Below are 21,862 nucleotides of genomic sequence, written 5' to 3'. Positions count from 1 at the left end.
CCCTCGACTAGGTCATGGCGTCATCGGGAAAGCCGACTACGTGCAAGGATGCGATAAAGCGCTGGGAGGAGTGTAACGGGGGTGCGGATGCCAGCACCGCGACGGAGGTCTGCCTCGACTTCCAATGGCTGCCGATCGAGCGGATGGACAATTCTCTGTCGGTACTCGGCAGGTGCGAGCATCTGTCGCTCTCGACCAACATGATCGAGAAGATCGCAGGTGAGGCTATTGGCCGTGGTGCTGAAATTATGCATGTTGTGTTGAATTTGAACACGTAGTGGATGTTGGTAAACGAGGCCGAATAATAATTAATGCACATGTTCGATGGATCTCAGAGTTCTCGGCTTTCAACTATATCTGATATTATTTGCAATAATCCGTACTTATTTCCACGATATTGGTTATCATGGTCATTATCAACGCTTTTAGTAAATATATAATTAATATATATATATATATATATATATATATATATATATTAGCTCGTTCTGATAATTTATATCGCTACATGTAAATACGCGTACATTAGGGATAGTTCATAGCCTTACGCTGACGATAGGATGTTACGTTTAATGAATAGGGAAATAATTTTTCTTCTATTTCTCGTAAAATACCTACAAACGACGAACTGTACAATCGAGTGCACAATAATAATTCAGGTATAACTAATTTGACAGGAGATTTTTCAGTTTGAAATTTTCGTTGACTTTACGTCCGTTGAAACGTTGAACTTCCTGCCTGTAATAATGCAACGATGAATGTCATTAGCAGGAAAATGGATTTTTCACATTGCGATTTAATTGAATCTAATTGTCTAATTTTAATTGTCTAACAAAGTTAATTATCCCTCTTTAAATTTCAGACGAAGTGAAAATTTGACTAATGGCTTTACACGTGCATATTCGCTTGTAAAAGAAAAATTTTTTTTTCTTTGTTGTTTTTTTAAACATTTACATCGTGAAAAGTTGCTGAAGTATTACGGCAAAGTGATTTATTATATAAAAGTGTGTAGAATTAGACGTAGCATAATACTTTTATATTCAATCTAATTATACAAAGTTCGTTTAGTATCGCAGATTAATTTATCCATAATACGAAAATATAAATATATTTATATAAACATGAAGAATCGATTGTTTCCAGTAATATGCTATGATAATTCGTTTGAGAAATATTTACTATTTATCAGCGAGATAATTCCTTATTATGTAGATGCTCTGATAATATCATTAATCACTTTATTGAATATTGTAAACTTTTTTTTTATATTAAAAAGAGAGATAGAGATAGATAGAGATAGAGATAGAGATAGAGAGGAAAAATTCCTAATAGCTCGTTCTCAATGATTGCTTGTATATAATTTTAAATTATAAAAGCTCGAATTTGTAAATTTAATTTCCATCCGGTTTATTAGTATATTATTAATAAAAAAAAAAAATTTTTTTTTTAAAAAATAAAAAAAAATAAAAAAAAAAATAACAAAAAATTACTCAATCTAATAACGTATTCGTTTATTTTCCATAACATAATATACAACATTAGCCGAAGAAAGTGACTAAAATCATTTTACATACAGATCCGAAGGCCATTTCTGGATTCACAATTCCATCAGTATCCCATTACGTGGTGCATCAAATTTCAATGGCATATATATAATTTCATCAAAACCATGATACATATATACTTAGACATATACCACAGTATGCAAAATTACATATGATTAAGTTCAAATAAAATATACGCGAGATATATATTACACTATTTGCACAATGTAAGAAACCGATAAAAATGAATAATGCTAAGGATAAAGTTATTTCGTATTTCATATCGGGTTGCAGGCTTATTAGTCACATATTTCAACATTTGCACTGTAAATGATAATAATGTAATAATACTGGCCCGCTTTGACTAAACTAAGCAGGCATAACTTAAAATAATTACTTTTACAGCATAAGCAATAACTGTTTCATGTATAATAATAATAATAATAATAATAATAATAATAATAATAATAATAATAAAGAATAAATAAAAAAAGAAAAGAAAATATTTACTTTGATTAATAATTTACAGTTATAAATTTTAGTTTATTAATGACGTTTATCCATTTAAAGAGTCTTATCAAATTGAAGATTTATAAATAATCGAAAAAAAGGGTGCAAGGGCTGCTTTACCAACTGCCATTTTTTCAATTGAAATGCAATGAATCATCTGCTCTGACACATAATTGCCCTTAAATCGAATAATTTTATATAAATTTAGAAATCCTTTCATACATCTATTTAAAAAAAAAAAAAAAAAAAAGGGTAATCCATTAAAATATAATACCATTATATTATACTTTATTTTTAAAATCAACTTTACACATCACGTCAAACTATATATACTTAAAAAAAAAAAAAATGACAAATTTTTTTCTCTAAAATGAATTTTATGTCATTTTAATTTTATTAATCTGTTAATAGATTATTAATTTTGTACATTGTTACCCAGCAAATTAACAAATTCTACAAGAACAAACATTAATTACAATGCAATTTAATAGTAATTATGTAAAATCCATGCTTATTACGATTTATATGTGTTTTACTTCTAAAAATGAGCAAAGCAATTAATTAGATTTTTAACGGATCCGACATAAATATTAATTTTTCATCTCATTTCATTTTTCAAAAATAGTACTACGGCGAAAGGATGTTAAAGATACATTCTTTATAAGCAGCAAAAAGTAATATATCCGTGAAATGACTTTTGTCTTTTGTAATTTTATAAAAATTCTTTTATAGAAGATCCTTATACTATTTTTGCACAATGTTACCCTATCTATAGCGAATGCTGATTGTGATTATAATAAATGTATAATCATTTTATGGATTAGAAATTTTTTCATGTTTAAAACGAATACTTATTATTTATTCTCTTCCTTACTACTATAAAAAGGATCTAATGTGATATAAAGTGAAAAAGAAAAATTATAGAATTGGACGAAAATTAATTCCCATTGAGTCGACGTTAGTAACCCGGAAATCCATTGAAATTATCGATCCAAGAATAAGACTATCTTGGCTTATATTTTACATCAAATCTATCCAAACTACTCACCTCATAGCTCACTACAATGACGTTTAATTTAACTATTATCTTCTCTCTTTGCTCTATTACATATTTCTTACTATCTCCAATCTTTCTATCAATACGATTTTATATGTTGCTTTTTATATTTTATATGCTTATTTTTATATACCCATCTATCAATAATTTCCGTGATTAAATAATCTTCGCAATATTAAGCGAACTGCAAAATTCTTTTAGCTCGTGTTAATGTAATTTCTATATTCTCAACTGTCTTCGTCTCATTTAACTTCGTTAATATTTCTTTAAATTTCTTTATTCGATGCTATCACTCTCAATATGCTCTATTATTTCTACTTTTTAACACTTCCCCCTTCCCATTTTTTTCTCCTATTGTTCTTTCAAGGACTCAATCGACCATTAATCGTACTTTTATTTCACAAATTATTTTACAATAAACGAAACACCTCTAAACGGAAAAATATGAAAATTTACAATCTTAATGATTCTTATGTCTAAATTGCACTATATTATTACCTTGATGCTTTATCAAATTATCTTCAATTTGGAAAATTTAAATTGAAAAATTTATACTTTCACTGCTTTGTTTTTTGTTTTCTTTGTTTTGTTTTGTTTTTTTTTTTTTTTTTTTTTTTTGTTTTTTTTTTGTTTTTTTTTTTATCTTTTTTAATAAAATCTGTCCATATTCTATAACGTTTCTTTCCTATTTTCTATCAAATCCAGGCCAACAATAAAAATATATATACCAATACAGCCATTTATTAATTTTTTCCTTAAATTTTTCTATAGATCTAAGGAAAAATCAATTATAATTAAAATAAGAAATGAAATAAATCGGTTAGCGAGATAGCGTCTCCTTGGTTAAAATTTGTAAAGAAATTAATCAGATTATAATCATCGTCCATTCATAATTTTCACGAATTTTAATAAGGGTATATTTACGTTAATGTACCATATTAATAATAAAAGATAATTAAATTAATTCTAAAGAGATTTAATACAGTGCAAAAGCATATCTACATTTATTTATACATTAATCAATTATTTATTAATGACAGTACGTGATGCATTTAATATAGATAATGAAGTGCAATGTAAATATTCAGCGTCCGTGTTAAACTTTTGTTATTTTCATTTTCATATGTCAAAGCTAATGGGAATTGAATTTTATTATTCAAAACTAGCTTTACGTAATGGTACATTATCGACATTTATATTAATTTAATACACACTTCTCTTCGACATAATACCGATCATATTGTTTGAAAAAATTTTTACATTCAGTTATTGGAAAACAATATCATATCATTTAAAAATAAATATTATTGATAAAATATTCCATGTAACCTTTTAACTTGCACATAACGATTTAAAGTTCAACCCGCGAGTGTCTATTAATTGAATAGATTTTGTGTACTATTTTTCATAATGTAACCTATTTAAAATTTATAATTAATCAATTTTAACTTAATTACAATTAAAACATGTAACACTTAAAATAGCTATTTTATCATATTCAAACATATATGAGAAAGATATTAAAAAAAATTATTGCAGCTCTATGATTAACATTCAACTAAAGTAACGTCATTATTTTCAATTGTCGTATTGACAAATGCACAATAAAAAGTACGATAAAGATATTGTGACTTTTTTCCTAAAGTATAGCTCTACTTTATCATAAAAGATACTTTTCATTATTGAACAATTGATCACAAGTATACTATATTAGCATTGATTTATTGTATCTTTTATTTATTATTGCAAAAATTATAATTTACTACACTTGATATATATATATATATATATTGAGAACGCTATAAAAGTATAAATAAATTTAATAAATGGGAGACATTTACATTAGATTAAGACTAAGGTTTCAATAAAAACCCTTTAGTGCATTGTATTTACTTACAGCTACTACCTTAATCGTACAATCGATGTTTATTCTAAAATATGCTTTTCTAATGAATAACCCATATTAACTAATCCACAGATTTATGAGTTTATTTACAGAAGAAAAATGATTTATTTATTAATAATAATTCGGGAATTTTCCACGCGTTAGAATTTCAGGGAACCCCCCAAGTATTAGAATCTCTGGGATAACCCCAACGGTCGTTGGACATCTGGAAAAAGTCGTTACATCCGAAAAAAGTGCACAATTGCATCCATTGCTTCTAGTGCCACAATCGTCTTCGTTGTTATCAGTACTAACTAGGCTGTCGTCTGGATATTTAAGGCAACCACGCTACGTGAAAAGGGCTCTCCCAGTGAGGAGGCCAAGGAAGAAGGGGGCTCTTACTTACTGGGGACACCATTGTGAAGAAGCTCAATCTGAGTCAGGCTACCGAAGATGGATGACGCGTCAATTCTCCTCTGCTGCATTTGAAAAATATCTTCTTCGTATAAAGAAAACGCCAGACTACGCAAAACATTCTCACTAATAAGGCGTATGCATGATTCGTTGATGATCCTTGTAAAATCAGCAACAACAATACATCACCATCAACAAGGAGCACCTCGTGTTGATAAACTATTCACCACAGGATCACTTCGAAGCAACTGCATCATTGTCATTCAATAAACCCAATCAGTAGTGTAATTGTAAATGAAGCATAATAAAACATATTTAAAAGTAGTATGCACGCACACTGTATTAATCTAAAACTCATTCACGTAAGTCCTTCCAAAGCATTCGCTAGGGCGGGCGGCAAATTATTATAAAGCTATCAAACATTTGGTGTCTTCGAGCATCTCACCATCATACATTTTCATCTCTGCGTACTACGCAACACGTGGCACTTCACCATCAAAAGGAGCATTCGGAGATTTCCGACCTCCTACCCCTCCTTGTATCAACCCACCACTAAAACACAGTAAAAAGAGGTATGCGGAGTTTTACAACCTCCCAGCGCTCTGCAGCGCAAACCAACAACAACATGGCAACCAAGGAAGGCATGGATGAAAAAGATATTAAGAAATCTAGAAAATCCATACTAGGTAGTGCCTCGTCATCACACTTACCCTTTTAGCTCGTTTTCCAGGCAAAAACTCAGTGGGACCGTATCTCATTAATGAAGTACCTGACTGAGGAGGAATGTGTTGTCATCAAAATGCGACATTTTACCAGATGAAATTTTAGATGCATTGTCATACGTCGAGGAACTGCACAAGGACTTCATCAAAGAATACACGTACTTGGAAATGACCTGGCCAGCTACGTATGGTAATCAAGACTTCCTTGTGAAGAATGTCTATGAAGAGGAATTCACACAACACTCGACCACGCGAGAAACTATCAACAACCGCCGTTAAGCCACCAAGATCAAGAGAAAAGACTCGCTAACCAAGGCACAAACAGTAAGGATCCCACTCCCAATCACACCTCCTCCCAAGATTCCAGTAAACCAAGAGGAGTGATATGAGTTTCGCAATCTCTTCAAGGAATTGGTCATAGACAACAATGACATTAGCAATGTTGAAAAGCTGTTTTACCTCCGCACCTCGGTACGGTTAATTTCTGAATTCCCACTGACAAGCGACTCCTTTGCTCCCGCTTGGGAACTACTACTAACAAACCGTCACGACAACAAACAGCAATTAGTTCAATCATATCTCATTAAGCTTTGCTCCCCTTCAACCCCAATTAAAGAGGACAGAGCTGCGTTAGAGAAACTCGTCGACAGCTCGGATGAAGCGACAAAACAGCTATTAGCACTGGGAATCGCAGAAGATTTATGGAATCATATCACAATACATCGGGTCTCTCAACACCTCGACCGCAAGACCAGAGAATTATCGTAATTGTCAATTGGCAATTTCACCTCAACTAATGGCCAATGAAAAGACCATCCTAGATCAGCAGTACATCAGTGAACAAGCGTCATTCAACCCAATCATCGGAATCATCCGCATCACATTCGTGCAAATGCTGCACTAAAAAAACATTCTAACGTGCCGAAAATTCAAGGAAATGTCGGCAGTAGAGAAACAGAATTTGACAATAGAACGCAGACTCTGTCTCAACTGCCTGACACATCACCATGTCAGCTCGTGCAAAACTCGTACAAAATGCAAGAGATGCTCTAAAGGATGAGTTCCATAGCTGCACAGCATCCACAGGATCAGTACCAAGCAACTGCATCGTTGTGATTGAACATAGTATACACACATCCAGCACATCAATAATATTATTGTAAATAAACCATATATAACGAAGTATGCACGCACACTGTATTAATCTAAAACTCATTCACGTAAGTCCTTCCAAAGCATTAGCTAGGGCGGGCAGCAAATTATTATAAAACTAGCAAACATTTTACAATTAAATTATATGTATAATACAAGATTCTAATTTAAAAATAAAATTTCACTCTCATTGTTCTTTAATTTTTGTATCATTTGACAACTTTTATATGCATTAGGAATTTACTTAAACGTGCGTATTCGTATGGGCAATTGTGTGGAGTATAATTTTTACTTTAAAGCAGTGATCGTTCAAATTCGATTTGCCGTCAAGATAAATCTTTTTACAATTATACGAGACAATTTGATGCCAATGATGACTATAAAACATATACATTATTTTAAATTTAGTTTGAATTACTATTAGTCGTTGAAAGATGATATCTAATTTAAAACTACAAGATAATTTCCGCCTTTTCCTTTGAATAAAAAAATATATTTACTGCTTGTAAGTTGAAAATTCTATAATAAGGACTAAAGCACTTTGATTAAAGCGAAGATTTCAATTCAAGTGCTCTGAAAATAACTCTATCGAAACTATAGTAAAAATCATTTCATTCTCAAAATTTAATTAAAATAAGTACTCAATGGTAATAATTACTCGCAATACCTCGTTTGGTTTGCCTTTCTCATTTCGAGATTCTAGTTAATCAAGTAAAAAATTGCGCTCAAAATGACATCCATTTTTTTTTCTTTTTAAAAGAAAGGTTAAACTTTTAATTTCACTAATGTAATATATTATTCAATTCATTCGTACTTACAATAATCAAGTTCGTCGGAAGAGAATATAACATTAGCTTTAAATTTATACATTTTATAATGTAGATGTTTGAGAGAAAAGATTTTCAGGTCAACTAGAAATTAAGATTTGTGAAATTGTAAAATATAAATTTCACATTTATAGCAATAATGATCGATTGAAAAATGCTAGATTTATTAAACATAAAAAATATATGTATATTGTTTCTTAAATGACTCGGCGACACAAAGTTGCCAAATCTTTATTTTTCCTTTTATACTTTTTCGCTTCGATCGGACTCAAAATAATGCCGAAAATAAACGTTCACTTGTACTTTCAAGGAAAAGTTGAGCAAAAGGAATCGGAGGATAAAAAAATGCAGCTTCATTTATCAAAGGTAATGGAAGAAGATACTTGAGAAGGTAGAATTTTTCTAAAAATGTAGAAAATTTCTTAGTTGAAACGGTAGTTGGGTAAAGAAAGAGCTTGTTTTGAAGTTCAACATTTTCCTAATTCGGAAAATCCCTTCGTTCGGTCCGCACTTACAAGAAATCCTAACGAACGAAAGTCGACGTCGGTAAAGAGACGAAAGTTCGTAAGACAATTTATTCAGATGTCGTTCGTAGGAACTCCTCGTAGGAAAAGTGAAAAAAAAAAAACAAGCGACTTGCTCATAAATTCCCTGGTAAACGTCAAGCCCCGACAATGTCAACCCATCAGCATCCCCTAAGCGCCCTTAAAACACTCGGTGAAAAATATCTAGTGCACACGAGAATGTCGCTTTTCTAGCAAAGGTAGGCGTGAACGCATCTCAAAACTCTAGCACGTCTTCCCGCAGGAGTCGGCAGTCTCAAGTGCCTACGAATCCTCTCCCTCGGTCGGAACCAAATCAAGAGCTTCGCCGGACTAGAGATCCTCGGCGACACCCTCGAGGAGCTTTGGATCTCCTACAACGCCATCGAGAAGATGAAGGGTGTCACCGCCCTGCGCAACCTCCGCGTCTTGTACATGTCCAACAACCTCGTGCGGGAGTGGAACGAGTTCACGAGGCTCCAGGAGCTGCCGAACCTCCAGGACCTCGTGTTTTCTGGGAACCCCATTACCGAGACACTCGAGGTACTGTACTTGAATTTATCATGACCTCGGCGCACTCGCAGAAAACTCGGGAATTGATTGTCGTAGCTTTGATGCGCTTCCGTCGATCCGCGTCCAACTAATATTTGCCTGCCGTGCCCATATATCACGGCAAATGCATCGCGAAATTATTATCATAAATTTGTTCGAAGGAGGAAAAATACGACGTCCCGTACGCTCGTTCGTTTGCTTCGTCCTTATATAATGCGCGAATTCAAGATGTAAATTGCATGAAATTGATTCTCCTTACTCAAGCAATACTAAGCTGCTTTATACACGATTTTTCCAATTTTATCCTTGAATTATAAAATATTTGTTTGAATAAGTTATTGTGATTTAGATTTTGGCTCGTGAGGGTAGTTTTTACTCTTAAAGAATTGAAACGAGAACACTCGACCAAAGTCATTTGGCTTTATAGCAATGATTTATTGATCTGAAAGATAATAATGAAGATAGCGGAAAAACCAGTTCCACGACAAGATAATAATAAATGAATTTTTGTTGCTCCTTATTCATTTATTTTATTTACATAAAAGCTTAGAATATATATATATATATATATATATTTGGAAAAGAATTCATAAAGCGAAGGAAAAATTCTTATTTCATTTTTGCGATCTCTACTTGAGAATGAAATTAATTATTAATTCAGAGTCATGGGAAATGTAACTCCGCATCGAATCAAATGAAACATAAAGTGCATAAATATTGTCATTATAGTTTATCCTCCCCCCCCCTACCCCCAACCCCCATCACCCCAACCGCCAACCCCACCCCAACCCCTTTTTTTGTTTTATCATAGTAAAAATGAAAATACTTAATTCGCTTGGAAATAATATTCACTTTTGGCCTGACGTACCGTAAGTACTTTATTATCATGCGGACTTTAATGGCAAATCGTACAAAATACCCCCCGTCTAGCTTTCACGATGACAAAGGAGTTATTATAAGATTTAATGTACTCATTCTCACGTTTAGTGACACAATAGAAGCGAATTAATGCGAACGAACTCATAGGGAGATGGAGTATCGCGACTAGGACGTTTGCAATTCAAAGTACACGTGAGGGAGAGAAAATAGATTACCATGGCGACGTCGCCCGCGCCGTTATCTACAATTTTCCAATCGAATGTATATCACAAAGGATATTGAAAGTCACTAACGCAGTCCTTTAAGGCCCGGCAATATACTTGCCCTTGCCCTATAATGACATGATAAAACGTCCCGAAATGATAATAGAAGCGATGAAATTTCGATAATCGGGGGTTGGGTTGGGTTGGGAGCACCTCGTAAAAGCCGATGGAGCCTGAAATTTTCACGCCCATTATTTAAATTTCTCATCGCATTAGCTGGAGCAGTGGCGTGTGGAGGTGACCAGACGATTGCCAAACTTAGCGAAGCTCGACGGGGAGCCCCTGGTTCATACGATCGCCGAAGAAGTCGTCCAGGCGCCGAAAAACGAGACACCGTCGTAAGTGGAACTGCGAGGATCGCCAGAGACTTTATCGCCGAGCTTCCACTGCCAATTGGCGTTCGTTGTTCTTAGCCAAGTGACATTTTGCCGACAAGACAAGAGGATGCAAATCCTAGTAGGATTTATCGCCGATGATAACTCGAGTCCTAAGCAACATTCTTTACAAGCATTCCTTTCTTTACGACATAAATTAATAAAATCTTTATGATTATACCGATCGATTATCCTTTGTTATTATAAGTTATCATATATTTTTTATTGTTTCAAAATAATTTATAAGAGTGTTAACGGTTATTATAGAAATGAAAATTAGTTTATTATGTATGTGTATATTATTCATAAGAAGCTGTTAAATGTACTCGCTATGTTGATCAATTATTGGGAAAAAGAAGGTAAATTATAATTAATTCTCGTTATATTAGCAAATCTTTTACATGCACAAAAATTTTTGTATCATTCTATGAAAAATCAATGAATTTAGCATTTTTTTATAAGAAATATTAGTATACCAAATGCAATATTATGTCACTTAGTAAAATATTATAAAAAAACAACTCAATATTAAAATAAAAACTATATATACACATATTATTTTTATCATATAGTTTTGTGTGATGTATATGATTTTTTGATAAATGCCTGAAATATTCTACAAATTCATTTGAATCTATTTCAAAGAATAACCTGAATATGATAAAACCTTATTAAAATGCATGTTTTGTAAACAATTTAATAAATTATAAGTCAATTTTCACCATTGGTTGTACTTTTTACCTAAACAGTTTATGTAGATTCCTGAAACCAAATAAAGCAATGCGAGAAAAACTTTTATTTGTATTTACACGAAAATAATAAAATATGTAAATGAAAAAATGCTCTGCTCGCTTGTTTTTATATACTAAATACAATATTATTTATTTACCGAACATTTATTAGCATTTAAACGAAATATTATGAGCGACTCTTAATGTCGATAGAATATTACTTTTTTCCATTCTTAAAGAACATAAATAAAACTTTTGTTTTTCAGTACATGGATTTAATTAAATATATCATACATAAGGTAATGAATAATTAAAATAAAAATAAAAACAAAAAAACAAAAAAAAAACTAAATATATATTGAGCGAAATTACGTATCTTTATTTAGAGAATTCAGTAGAATTATTTTATATAGGAATAGAAAAAACAAAAAAATTATATATTACTAATATTATTATATGAATTTAAATTATTCTATAGTTTAGTTAATTAGACCATTAATTTACCATACTTATATCTTTACTAATATTAATCGAAATTATACATATCGTTAAGATTTAATTTATTAGAAATTAACAATTTATTCACATAGTTACATCAATCAATGAAAATATGAAATATGTAAAATTCAGCAAATACTTTCATTTCAAATAATACTTATCAGAACAGACATTAAAGAAGAAAAATATTGAAATTTATTAATAGCGATTTAATACTAATTGTAGTATTATTATCAAAATAGAATGTTATTTGAAATTATTGCAATTATTTTGTATAGTCATTAATCTAATTGCTTCCAGTACAAATAGTGCTAAATGTTAAAAATTTGCATTTTATATTATTTTACTGTATTTACTGAAATTTATATTAACTGGAATTTAATTAATCTTTTGTATTTATATAAATAAGTAATGGTTATATAGGCAAAACGGCTTCACTGTTTAATTAACTATCGATAAAAAAAATTCATAGTATACTAATATTAATATTCTATAATATATGTTATTATATTTTGTAAATAACAGATATTTTTAGTACAAAAATAATTGAATGCCCTTGATATTATAATGCCTTTTTTCTTCAAATGACTTACAAAATAGAAAAAAATAAAAACTAATTCTTTGCCTTGACTCTTATTCATTATATTTCTATATTATTCATGTTGATTAAAAAGCCATTTAATTATCATTAGGCAATTAATTATGCTTTCATTAAATATCAAAAAGCATAGAATTAACGTACATGAAAATTTTCATGATTTTAATTATATTGAATGATTTTAAAATATGTCAAAAAAAAAGTATTTCACTAACCTCTGAATAAAATCGTAACATAATCGTGGTTAAAAGGACTAACAACAAAGCATGAAAATATTTATTAAAATTTATTAATGCATAGTGAATTAATTGTCAATCCCGTCTTCGCCATCTTCCCTTTTTGTCGCTTATTTTCAACTTCATAATTATTCCACGAAAAAAAAAATGATAAGGATGATGGAAGTATCGAGTACCGGGTGGCTTCATCCGCATGGCTTAAAGAAATTTTGCAATGCGACTAATAACTTATCTCATAACTCTTATCTGTGATATGTAATTACGACGCAAATAAGAAGAGTACAATTTTACGGAATTGTATTTCAACGTCAAAATCCTTCACTACTACGTAATGATTCGAGTCAAACAGGGTGAAATAACGGGGCACTTGTGCTCGTCGAGTACTATGTCAACGACAGATATCGAGTTGAAATGTTCTTTCGATAATGCTTATTGTACTTTATTATCATCACAACATCTTCGTGCTTTTTAAAACAAGTGAGCAAATTTTATGTATTTTATTATTTCATATATATATATATATATATATATATATATATATATATGTACACGAATTATATACAATTAATAATTTAGGAATTAGAAACGTTGACAACGTCGATAAGATACATACAACTTTAATGTATCGAAGCAAAGCAAATATTTAAATGCAATCAAATTTTTATTTATACAAGAGTGTATAATTTCTTCTTTTTTTTTTTTTGCTTTTTTATTTTTTTTATGATTAGATATTAAAATTTGTATTTTAAATAATCATTAATCTAATAAAAATCATACTATGCTAAACTTGTAATTCTTGATAAACGTTCGATATCATCTTATTTTTGAAAAATTTATAATCGCCATCTTACTTACTTATAAATAAATAATAATGTAATCCACTTTCGCTCATCAGTTTCTTTTCCCATACATTTTTTAGCATTCCTTCTAATAATAACCATTATATACTCCATTGCTATATGATGTTAATCCATCGGAAAATACAAAATTTACACAAATATTTTCTAGAAAAAACAATTTAATATCACAACCGAGGCTAAATAGACGCGTATCCTTAAAAATTAGAGCAAATCACCGTTATAATAATACATAGATTATACAGATCATTACAAAATAGAAATGATGATATAGCTCTTGATTTTTATTTTTTATCTGACTGTTCTAATAGAATTACAATTCTAATTTTACTGGTTTATGAAAAATATTTTCGTTACTTCAACATTTATCGAAATTTTGAATTTCTTCAAATTTAAATATCAAAATGTTTAAGTGCCCAATAAGCATTTCATTATGTGAACCGATAAAGCAACGAAAAAATTTACTAAAAAAAAATCTTGCGATTAAATATTTAACGACGATATAAACACATACTTAAATATTTTTTGATACATAAACATATTTACAGTTAATTTATGAAAAAATCGATAAATTATTGAAACATAATAGATTGGTGTTTGCTCTCGATTAGTTATCTTCAATTGTTAATATTAATCAAATTAAAGGACTTTAGAAAATCTTAAAATGTAGAATATTTTCTAAATAACATTGATATATTGAATAATTATAAATCCTTTGAAATATATATATATATATATATATATATTGCTTTTTTTTTTTTTTTTTTAATTTCTTTACCAAACTAAATACATTACATTGTTTCGATGAAATTATTTTCTTTCGGATACACATAAACACTCATTTTACACTGAATTTCAGATTGACAATTTTTTTATTCCCAACTCTCTTACTCGTGAAAAATCTATATAAAAACAAAGCTTTCAAGGAGTAGTTTAATGGATCTGACAGGCTTTTTGCCTTCTTCAAGATTTTTTGCAACACTGGCGTGCACCATTATATTATTCTAATAATTCGATGAAATTCTCCATATATTTTCAGTTCTTCTATATTTTCTCGGTATATTTAGTTCAAATACAATAAGTATAACTTTATTATTATTCTATTATTAACTGGACAATAAAGTTATTCCTTACATTTCATGTGTTTTATAATTCAGCGAATGATGTGAATTATTTATTACGTTGGATAATAAATATTTAATGGGCATTGGGTGGTAATTAAAAGCCTATTAAGCAATTAGATTCGCGTAAACTTTTAATGAGAACAATATGTTCAGTTGAATAGAAAATAGATCGAACTATTGCGTCATTTAACATTTTTTACGTTCTCAACGGTCAATATCTCTTATCGGTAATCATATTAAATTTAAAGTTTCTATTTTAGCAAGAAACATTTTAAATCGAGCATAAATAATTGCAAATATTTTTATTTGAATTAATCGTTCTTATATAAGCTTTTATTTTTAATATATCCTTTCTAATTGATTAATAGTATGTCATTATATGTGTTAAGAGTGCAAATTCACTGTTAATTCCATGGATGTTTAATTTTCATAAAAATTATAAAAGTACAGAACATTATGATTCATTATACTTTTAACGAAAATCACATTAACATAATAAGCGTTTTTTGTTTTATATTATTATAAGATATTTTTGTATATATTTTAAATTAAATAATATCGTTAAGTCTACGTCAATTGCAACAATATTCTGTTATTTTATATTTGAAAAAACTTTATAGAAAAAATAAAAAAATTTATATTAATACTAATAATTTATGTGAGTTTCAATGTTTCCGTTCATCAAAAATTAAATACTTATTAATTTTTACATATAAAATTATGTGTTTTTTAATTAAATGTTCCAGATATATACTATATAAGTATTTTCAGAAGTTATTGCCGAAATATATACATATATATATATATATATATATATATATATATATATATATACATATTTTTTTTTAATTATAATCCATATACCATCATTATTATGCCAATAGTTATAATTCTATAAATAAATAAATACCCAAATATCTTTAAGGGACTGCAAATTTCTTATGAAAAAATCAATATTATATATTATTATAATTAATATTAAAAATAATGCATATTCATTGTCCAAATTTAGACCGATCACGAAAGTAATTACAAATTAAATATTATTTGATGAATATGTGTACCACGTAACGAATATATTATACCCAATAATAGTCAATAATCAGCGATTAATATATAAAACGTTATTAATAAATTTATTAACAAATTTAAATCTATAAGCAAAACTATTTATGAACGATTAAAATATTGAAATTACGTATACAAAAATATGCAATTAAACATTATTACCCATTAATAACTAATCTAGCTATCAATTGAAAATAAAATTCTGATATTCCAATACTTGGATATGCTTGCAAATTGCATATAAGTATATAATATAATAATCAATAGTGACATTACAGCCAATTTATTAAAATGCTTACAAAAAAAAAAAAAAAAAAAAAAAAAATTAAAAAAAAAAAAAAAAAAAAAAAAAAAAAATTCAAATGAAATCAACGAAATCCCAGGGGCTCTACTTACACATATCGAGCAAAGCGAAAAATAAAGTATCGCGTTCAACATTAACCATAATTAAAGAGATAATATCGACGCGATAATAAGACGAACATAATTTAAATTTAAAAAAATGCCAAAAGTTATATAAATAAAGCGGTAAATCGACCGCGAGTGACGAGTAATCCCTTCACTATGGGATAAGTCGTCGTCCCGAACGTTGTCGCATTCCTACTCCAGAAGTCAGTGATTGTATGTAGCAATTTACCAAAGCACTTGCTTCCACTGACACGATTGGGATATCTCACTTGTTACACTTGCACCGTGTTTTACTTATAATTTCTACTTACGTTTAAACCACGGCATTGTCGCTTTTAATCTCATCTATATTACGAGGTCTCACTGCTCACTGCTTTACTTACAAGGTAAGACAGTTTTTTCTATTACTCTGAATTTTAAAAATGACAGCGTAACTGCGATCCCTTCGAGCTACTCCATTATTTCTAATTTAAAAACTTTTCTTGTTAATACAGTACTATATATAGAGGAGAAAAAGTATTTAATTGTTAGTATTGTTTTAAGAAAGAAAACAAAACGAAACTTATTAATCGCTACATGACTTTTGAAATTTGTTGACTATTGGAAATGAATTTATCAACGAAAACTTAATAAATAATAATATTCTTTTTATAAATTGCGAAGCACGCGTATTTACATTTTTATTAATTTATATGAACGTATAACAAACAATGTTATGAGCTTGTATATAAATAGTTTTTCTAAATTTACACAGCTTATTATAATTTTCCCTAATAAATTTAGATGATTGTTGTATTGTTTAGATGATTGTACTTAAAAATACGCCTGATAAATATTAAGATAAAAACAATTTATATAATAAAAGAAAATGATTGCCCGTAGTTCGATTAAATTTAATAGAGATTGGAATAAAAAAAAAAAAAAATCAGCAAAATATATCTTGGAACATTTTCTTTCTTAATTTTTAAACATATTACTACTCCTCGTATATTCCTACAATGATACCTAACGTATACCACTTGGTTTTTTATATTGTTTTTTGTGGAAAATTGCTTTGCTGAAAAATTAAAGCAATTCTACTTAACTGCAGTTAAAGTAAAATATATGTAATATAAAAAAAAAAAAAAGAAAAAGAAAAATTACGACTGACCAATTGTTTCAACTTTCAATGATAATATCTATTATAGCATAATTTACTTAATGTATACTTGTAAAAATAAAATTCAGACGATGCAATAATTGATGGTGGTTTGGCTCTCTATTATTTTCCAACAATTTTTTCGGATTAATATTGACGTTTTTTTTTCTTACTAAATATATAACATTGTAATGAAAGAATGAAAGAATCGTTTCATTAAATGTACTGTAAAAAAATATTATTATCATTATTTAGACTTTATTACATTTCATTGTGATAACGAACATTTATTATATAATTGATTTAAATAATTTAAGTGAGTAAATAATATTTAAATTTTTCTTATAATAAAATAAACAAAAATATTTTACTATTTTTATTTCTTCTTTTAAATATTAAATACCCGCTGGCTTTCATCTTTTCAATATTATTTACAGTTAATATTTATTTATTTAAAAGTTCTAAATTCCTTAAGCGATTTCACATAATAAAGCGCGATTCAATCCTATTGATTTAAACTTTTTAAATTTGCACTGCAAAATAGTCATTAGACATAAAACAATTTGTCGTTTTTTATCATTGACTATACACATGGCTTTATTATTTCATCGAGTATATAAGAAATGTTAATTATTTAAAATTAATAATAATGTTTGATAATTACTTGTTAAAGATACACTCTTTTAGACCGTAAAATAATTATTTAATTTACGCAACGGTCATTAAATTATCTAAATATCCCTTAATTCAGCTAATTAGTTACTATATAAAGTATTTATTTATTAATACACATATCACACACAATTCAATATACAATATACTTTATTGCTACATTAAACAATGGAAAATTGAAATAATTAATAAATTAAAAAATTGTTTTCATATGCAAGATATCAAATTATCTATAAATGCTAAATAAAACTTCGCGAATTAACTTATATATGAGTCAATCTTTCCGATATCATGTTATTATTTACTTGATCTTTAATACTCGATCAATGGCATATACTTTGTATATGTACGTTATGTCAAAACTTATGATGTCAAATCTCGGATTGTTTGTCTGATTGTTTATAAGACATTCCCTCGATGTAGAGTAAATTCATATAGTACTGTTGTATTTTTATAGTCCAAGTCGAAACTCACAGCATGTCAATATCATCAACGGAAATGTCATAAGAAAAATTTTTTTCTTGTACCTACAACTACATATATATAAACCATTCTGTATCGATATAATACTTACTCGTAAATTATAAATTCTTAAAAATACCAATTAGTTTGAAAACTTTATATTGGTTTTCTCTATAGTTATCGAGATATTGAGTCACATAGATTTTTATATTGTATCGGATAATTAAATTTCAATTCATATAAATTCATTTCCAATAATGATGTTATCGGTAAGGATTATTATCTTATAATTATCTAAGATCAAAGAAACGTACTATATCTATCAAAATACCCGGCGGTGATCGGCTCTTAAAATCGACGAGTATCATAGCACAATGATTGAAAAGACATGAGATTAATAGAAAAGATAATAACTTAAGCTACATATCATTATCGGATAATTGAATTACGCCTTAAATGCATGTCTGGCAATGTCAATTAATTGACACGAGTACCAGGGGAAAAAGAAGGCATTGGCAGAGTAGTAAGAGTTGTTCGTTCGTGTAATCGTCCAACCACAATTGAATCACATCGTGGCGTATCTGTCAAGTACTAATTACTCCCATCGAGAGTGTACTTCCGATGCAACCGTTGGTGCTCTAGCAATCGACAACCAGAGACTGACTTTTCAGTTGGCGCAACAGACCGTAAATAATCAATAAATCCACGAATATTGCCTGTCCAGAAGCTCGGCACTCAACCATACGAGCATTAATTTGTTTAACGACAATTCCAATGCCGACGGGAGGTTTAACTTTATTCTTTACTCCGACTCATTGTGATCTACAATATTAACGGGCACTTTACCGCCCAAGGATCCCACGTTTTTTGCCAATTCAAATCAAAAACTGACGATTCGAAAGCTTGTGGGGAGCAAGTGACGGGTAGAACTTTGACCTCGAGTGCTGAAGAAGCCAGACGTAATTCACCGAGTACGTGGGATAGATGCGACAAGTGCTGCGAGGGGGGAAAAGACGGTTACTCTGATATCGACCAAAGGTAATAGTATTCGTTTCAATGACACCACAATCTTGCGGTGATTTGCGTAAAGAAATCATTTCGAGTATTGTATTTTATTGTGGCAGTTTGTATATTCAGAATATCGTAATCTCCGATTTCGAATGTAATAAAAAATAAGAAAAAAATATATATATAATGAGAGAGAGAGAGAGAGAGAGAGAGAGAGAGAGAGAGAGAGAGAGAGAAACTGACCCCTGGTTATTGACTATAGTATTAGATTTAAAATATCAAAGAAGTTTAATTACAGAAAGTCGGCTGATAAAAGAGTGATATGTTTATTTTCTAGATATGCTCAATTAATAAATACAATTTATTTTGACAAATGAAATATACTTTCAATATTTAAAGTGCCTTTAAATTAAAATTACAATATAAATGCTATTGTTCGAAATATATGACGTTGTGTTTAGTGTTTTTATTCATATTTATGCAATTTAGTCATAATCACCATTTTATGAATTCATTTCAACAATTCATCGCCATTATCAGTCTATAAAAAAAAATATTGATTTAAATAATCGACTAAGAGACTTAATTGTAAATACAAAATCAAGTATTTACGTATAAATATGCATTTTTTTATTTTACTTATGAAACTGCCAACAGTAAATTTTTATAATTTAACTCTTACATAACACTATATACTTTTATAGATATTGGTCACTTATATAACTGATAAAGGTCTTTCTGATATGTTAGCATTGATACGTTAACATTAATACGTTAACCTCTTATTGATTAGCTAAAAATGAATATTATTTGTTGTATTGTAATAGTCTGAGAATTGTAAGTTTGAAAAGAAAAAGTCTTTAACATCAAATTTTAATATATTCCATAATATATTTTGAGAAATAAAATAATAATTAAGTAAAACGTTTGATTAATAAAGTTTGTCCATCTATTTCGTCTATTCATTATACGTAATTAAATTAATATTATTCTAAATACTTTTATTTATCTAATTTTCAAATATCTTATTTTATGTCTTTTAATTGCCATTATACGAAAGGATAAATAAGGAAATTTATTTACTATTTACGCGAATGTATTCTTACTGTGATATAAATTCGTTGAAAGTCAATGATCTAAAATGTAATTAAATTAAAAACTATTTAGATAAACTCTTGTATTCAGCTACAAAAGAATCATTATCAAATATTATAAAAATGGTAGGAAAAGAAATCAGACGAGAAGAAAGGAAAAAATTCTGTTCCGAAAGGCCAGTCATTTGAAAGTGTAGTAATATATACATGTGTGTGTGTGTGTGTGTGTGTGTGTGTGTGTGTGTGTGTGTCCAGTAAATCTCTTAATTTACTTTTCAATGGCTATTGTTAAAATTTTTTTATTAATATTATTAATATTACTAGTGCTGATAAAATTCACTTATATTTCTGTAATTGTCGACATATTTAACGTTTAATATTAATAATTTGTTTACTTAACTATCCCACCTATTACGATTATTGTAATCATAACAATTTTAATACGAATTCTTATTATCTATAACAAATATTACGCAAATATAGATTAGATTCTATTTTGATGAACGTTCGCCAACTCATCCAAATTTAACTTCAACTCTCTATCTCTCACTCTCTTTCTTTCTCGCTCGCTCGCTCGCTGGCTCTTTCTCTCTCTCTCTCTCTCTCTCTCTCTCTCGCTTTCGTTTGCGTGCTCTTAAAAAATTGTAGGTCGCATTTGTTAGAAAAGTAAGAAGAGTTGCCTAGGGCTCCGTAAAGTCTTTAAATCCGCCTTAACTTTTCGTCCTGAGATACCTCGTATAATCATAGAAAAACGCAAAAACGAAGAGAAAAGCGAGCTATCCTGATGAAGACTCTCAGGTGTATTTATAAGCCGCGCAAACACAAAAGTTGGCGACCCCCATTAGGTGTGTGTGTGTGTGTGTGTGTGTGCGTGCGTGCGTGTGCGCGTGTGCAGCTAAGCCTTACGCATTTCTTCGTCGGCATTTGTTCTCGGCCTAACATCGTAACGCGCGTGATTAATCGTCTTGTGGCGCTTAGGTGTGAATGAAAGTTAATAGGCAGTTCCTCCTGATGCTTGTTCGATATGACCAATCTTGTACTATTACTTTCATTGTGACATTTATTTTTCGTGAAAATTGAATTATCGATAGAGAAAGCTAAAGAGTGTATTTTGATGTATTCCTCAAAGAGTCAAGGGCATTGATGATAAGTGCAGCTTCACGTCATTGATGAAGAGCCTTCGTTATACTGCCGTATGTACACCACCGAGTACTTTCTTTTTTGTATTATGATCGTATCCGTTGTAG

The 21,862-nt window shown here is 29.5% G+C and overlaps 1 protein-coding gene across 1 annotated transcript; it reads left to right on the top strand.

The window, feature by feature from the left end:
* On the top strand, nucleotides 1-10,777 carry LOC105367912 (dynein light chain 1, axonemal). Its single transcript, XM_011506766.1, has 3 exons — nucleotides 1-219; nucleotides 8,919-9,196; nucleotides 10,564-10,777. Exons 1-3 carry the CDS (start codon nucleotides 15-17, stop codon nucleotides 10,687-10,689), a joined length of 609 nt encoding a protein of 202 aa, XP_011505068.1. The 5' UTR covers nucleotides 1-14; the 3' UTR covers nucleotides 10,690-10,777.
* The last annotated feature ends 11,085 nt before the right edge of the window (nucleotides 10,778-21,862 follow it).

The sequence above is a fragment of the Ceratosolen solmsi genome, unplaced genomic scaffold (genome assembly GCF_000503995.2).
Source record: "Ceratosolen solmsi marchali unplaced genomic scaffold, CerSol_1.0 scaffold6, whole genome shotgun sequence".
Lineage (NCBI taxonomy): Eukaryota > Metazoa > Arthropoda > Insecta > Hymenoptera > Agaonidae > Ceratosolen > Ceratosolen solmsi.
Note: the sequence above shows the minus strand (reverse complement) of the source record. Positions and strands in the feature narration are given on the sequence as shown.

What these genes read in the sequence shown, in the direction of transcription:
- LOC105367912 (XM_011506766.1), top strand. Translation starts at nt 15, where the DNA reads ATGGCGTCATCGGGAAAGCCGACTACGTGCAAGGATGCGATAAAGCGC. An exon ending in CATGATCGAGAAGATCGCAG is followed by an intron (nt 220 to 8,918) that starts GTGAGGCTATTG and finishes GTCTTCCCGCAG; the next exon opens with GAGTCGGCAGTCTCAAGTGC. An exon ending in CCATTACCGAGACACTCGAG is followed by an intron (nt 9,197 to 10,563) that starts GTACTGTACTTG and finishes TCATCGCATTAG; the next exon opens with CTGGAGCAGTGGCGTGTGGA.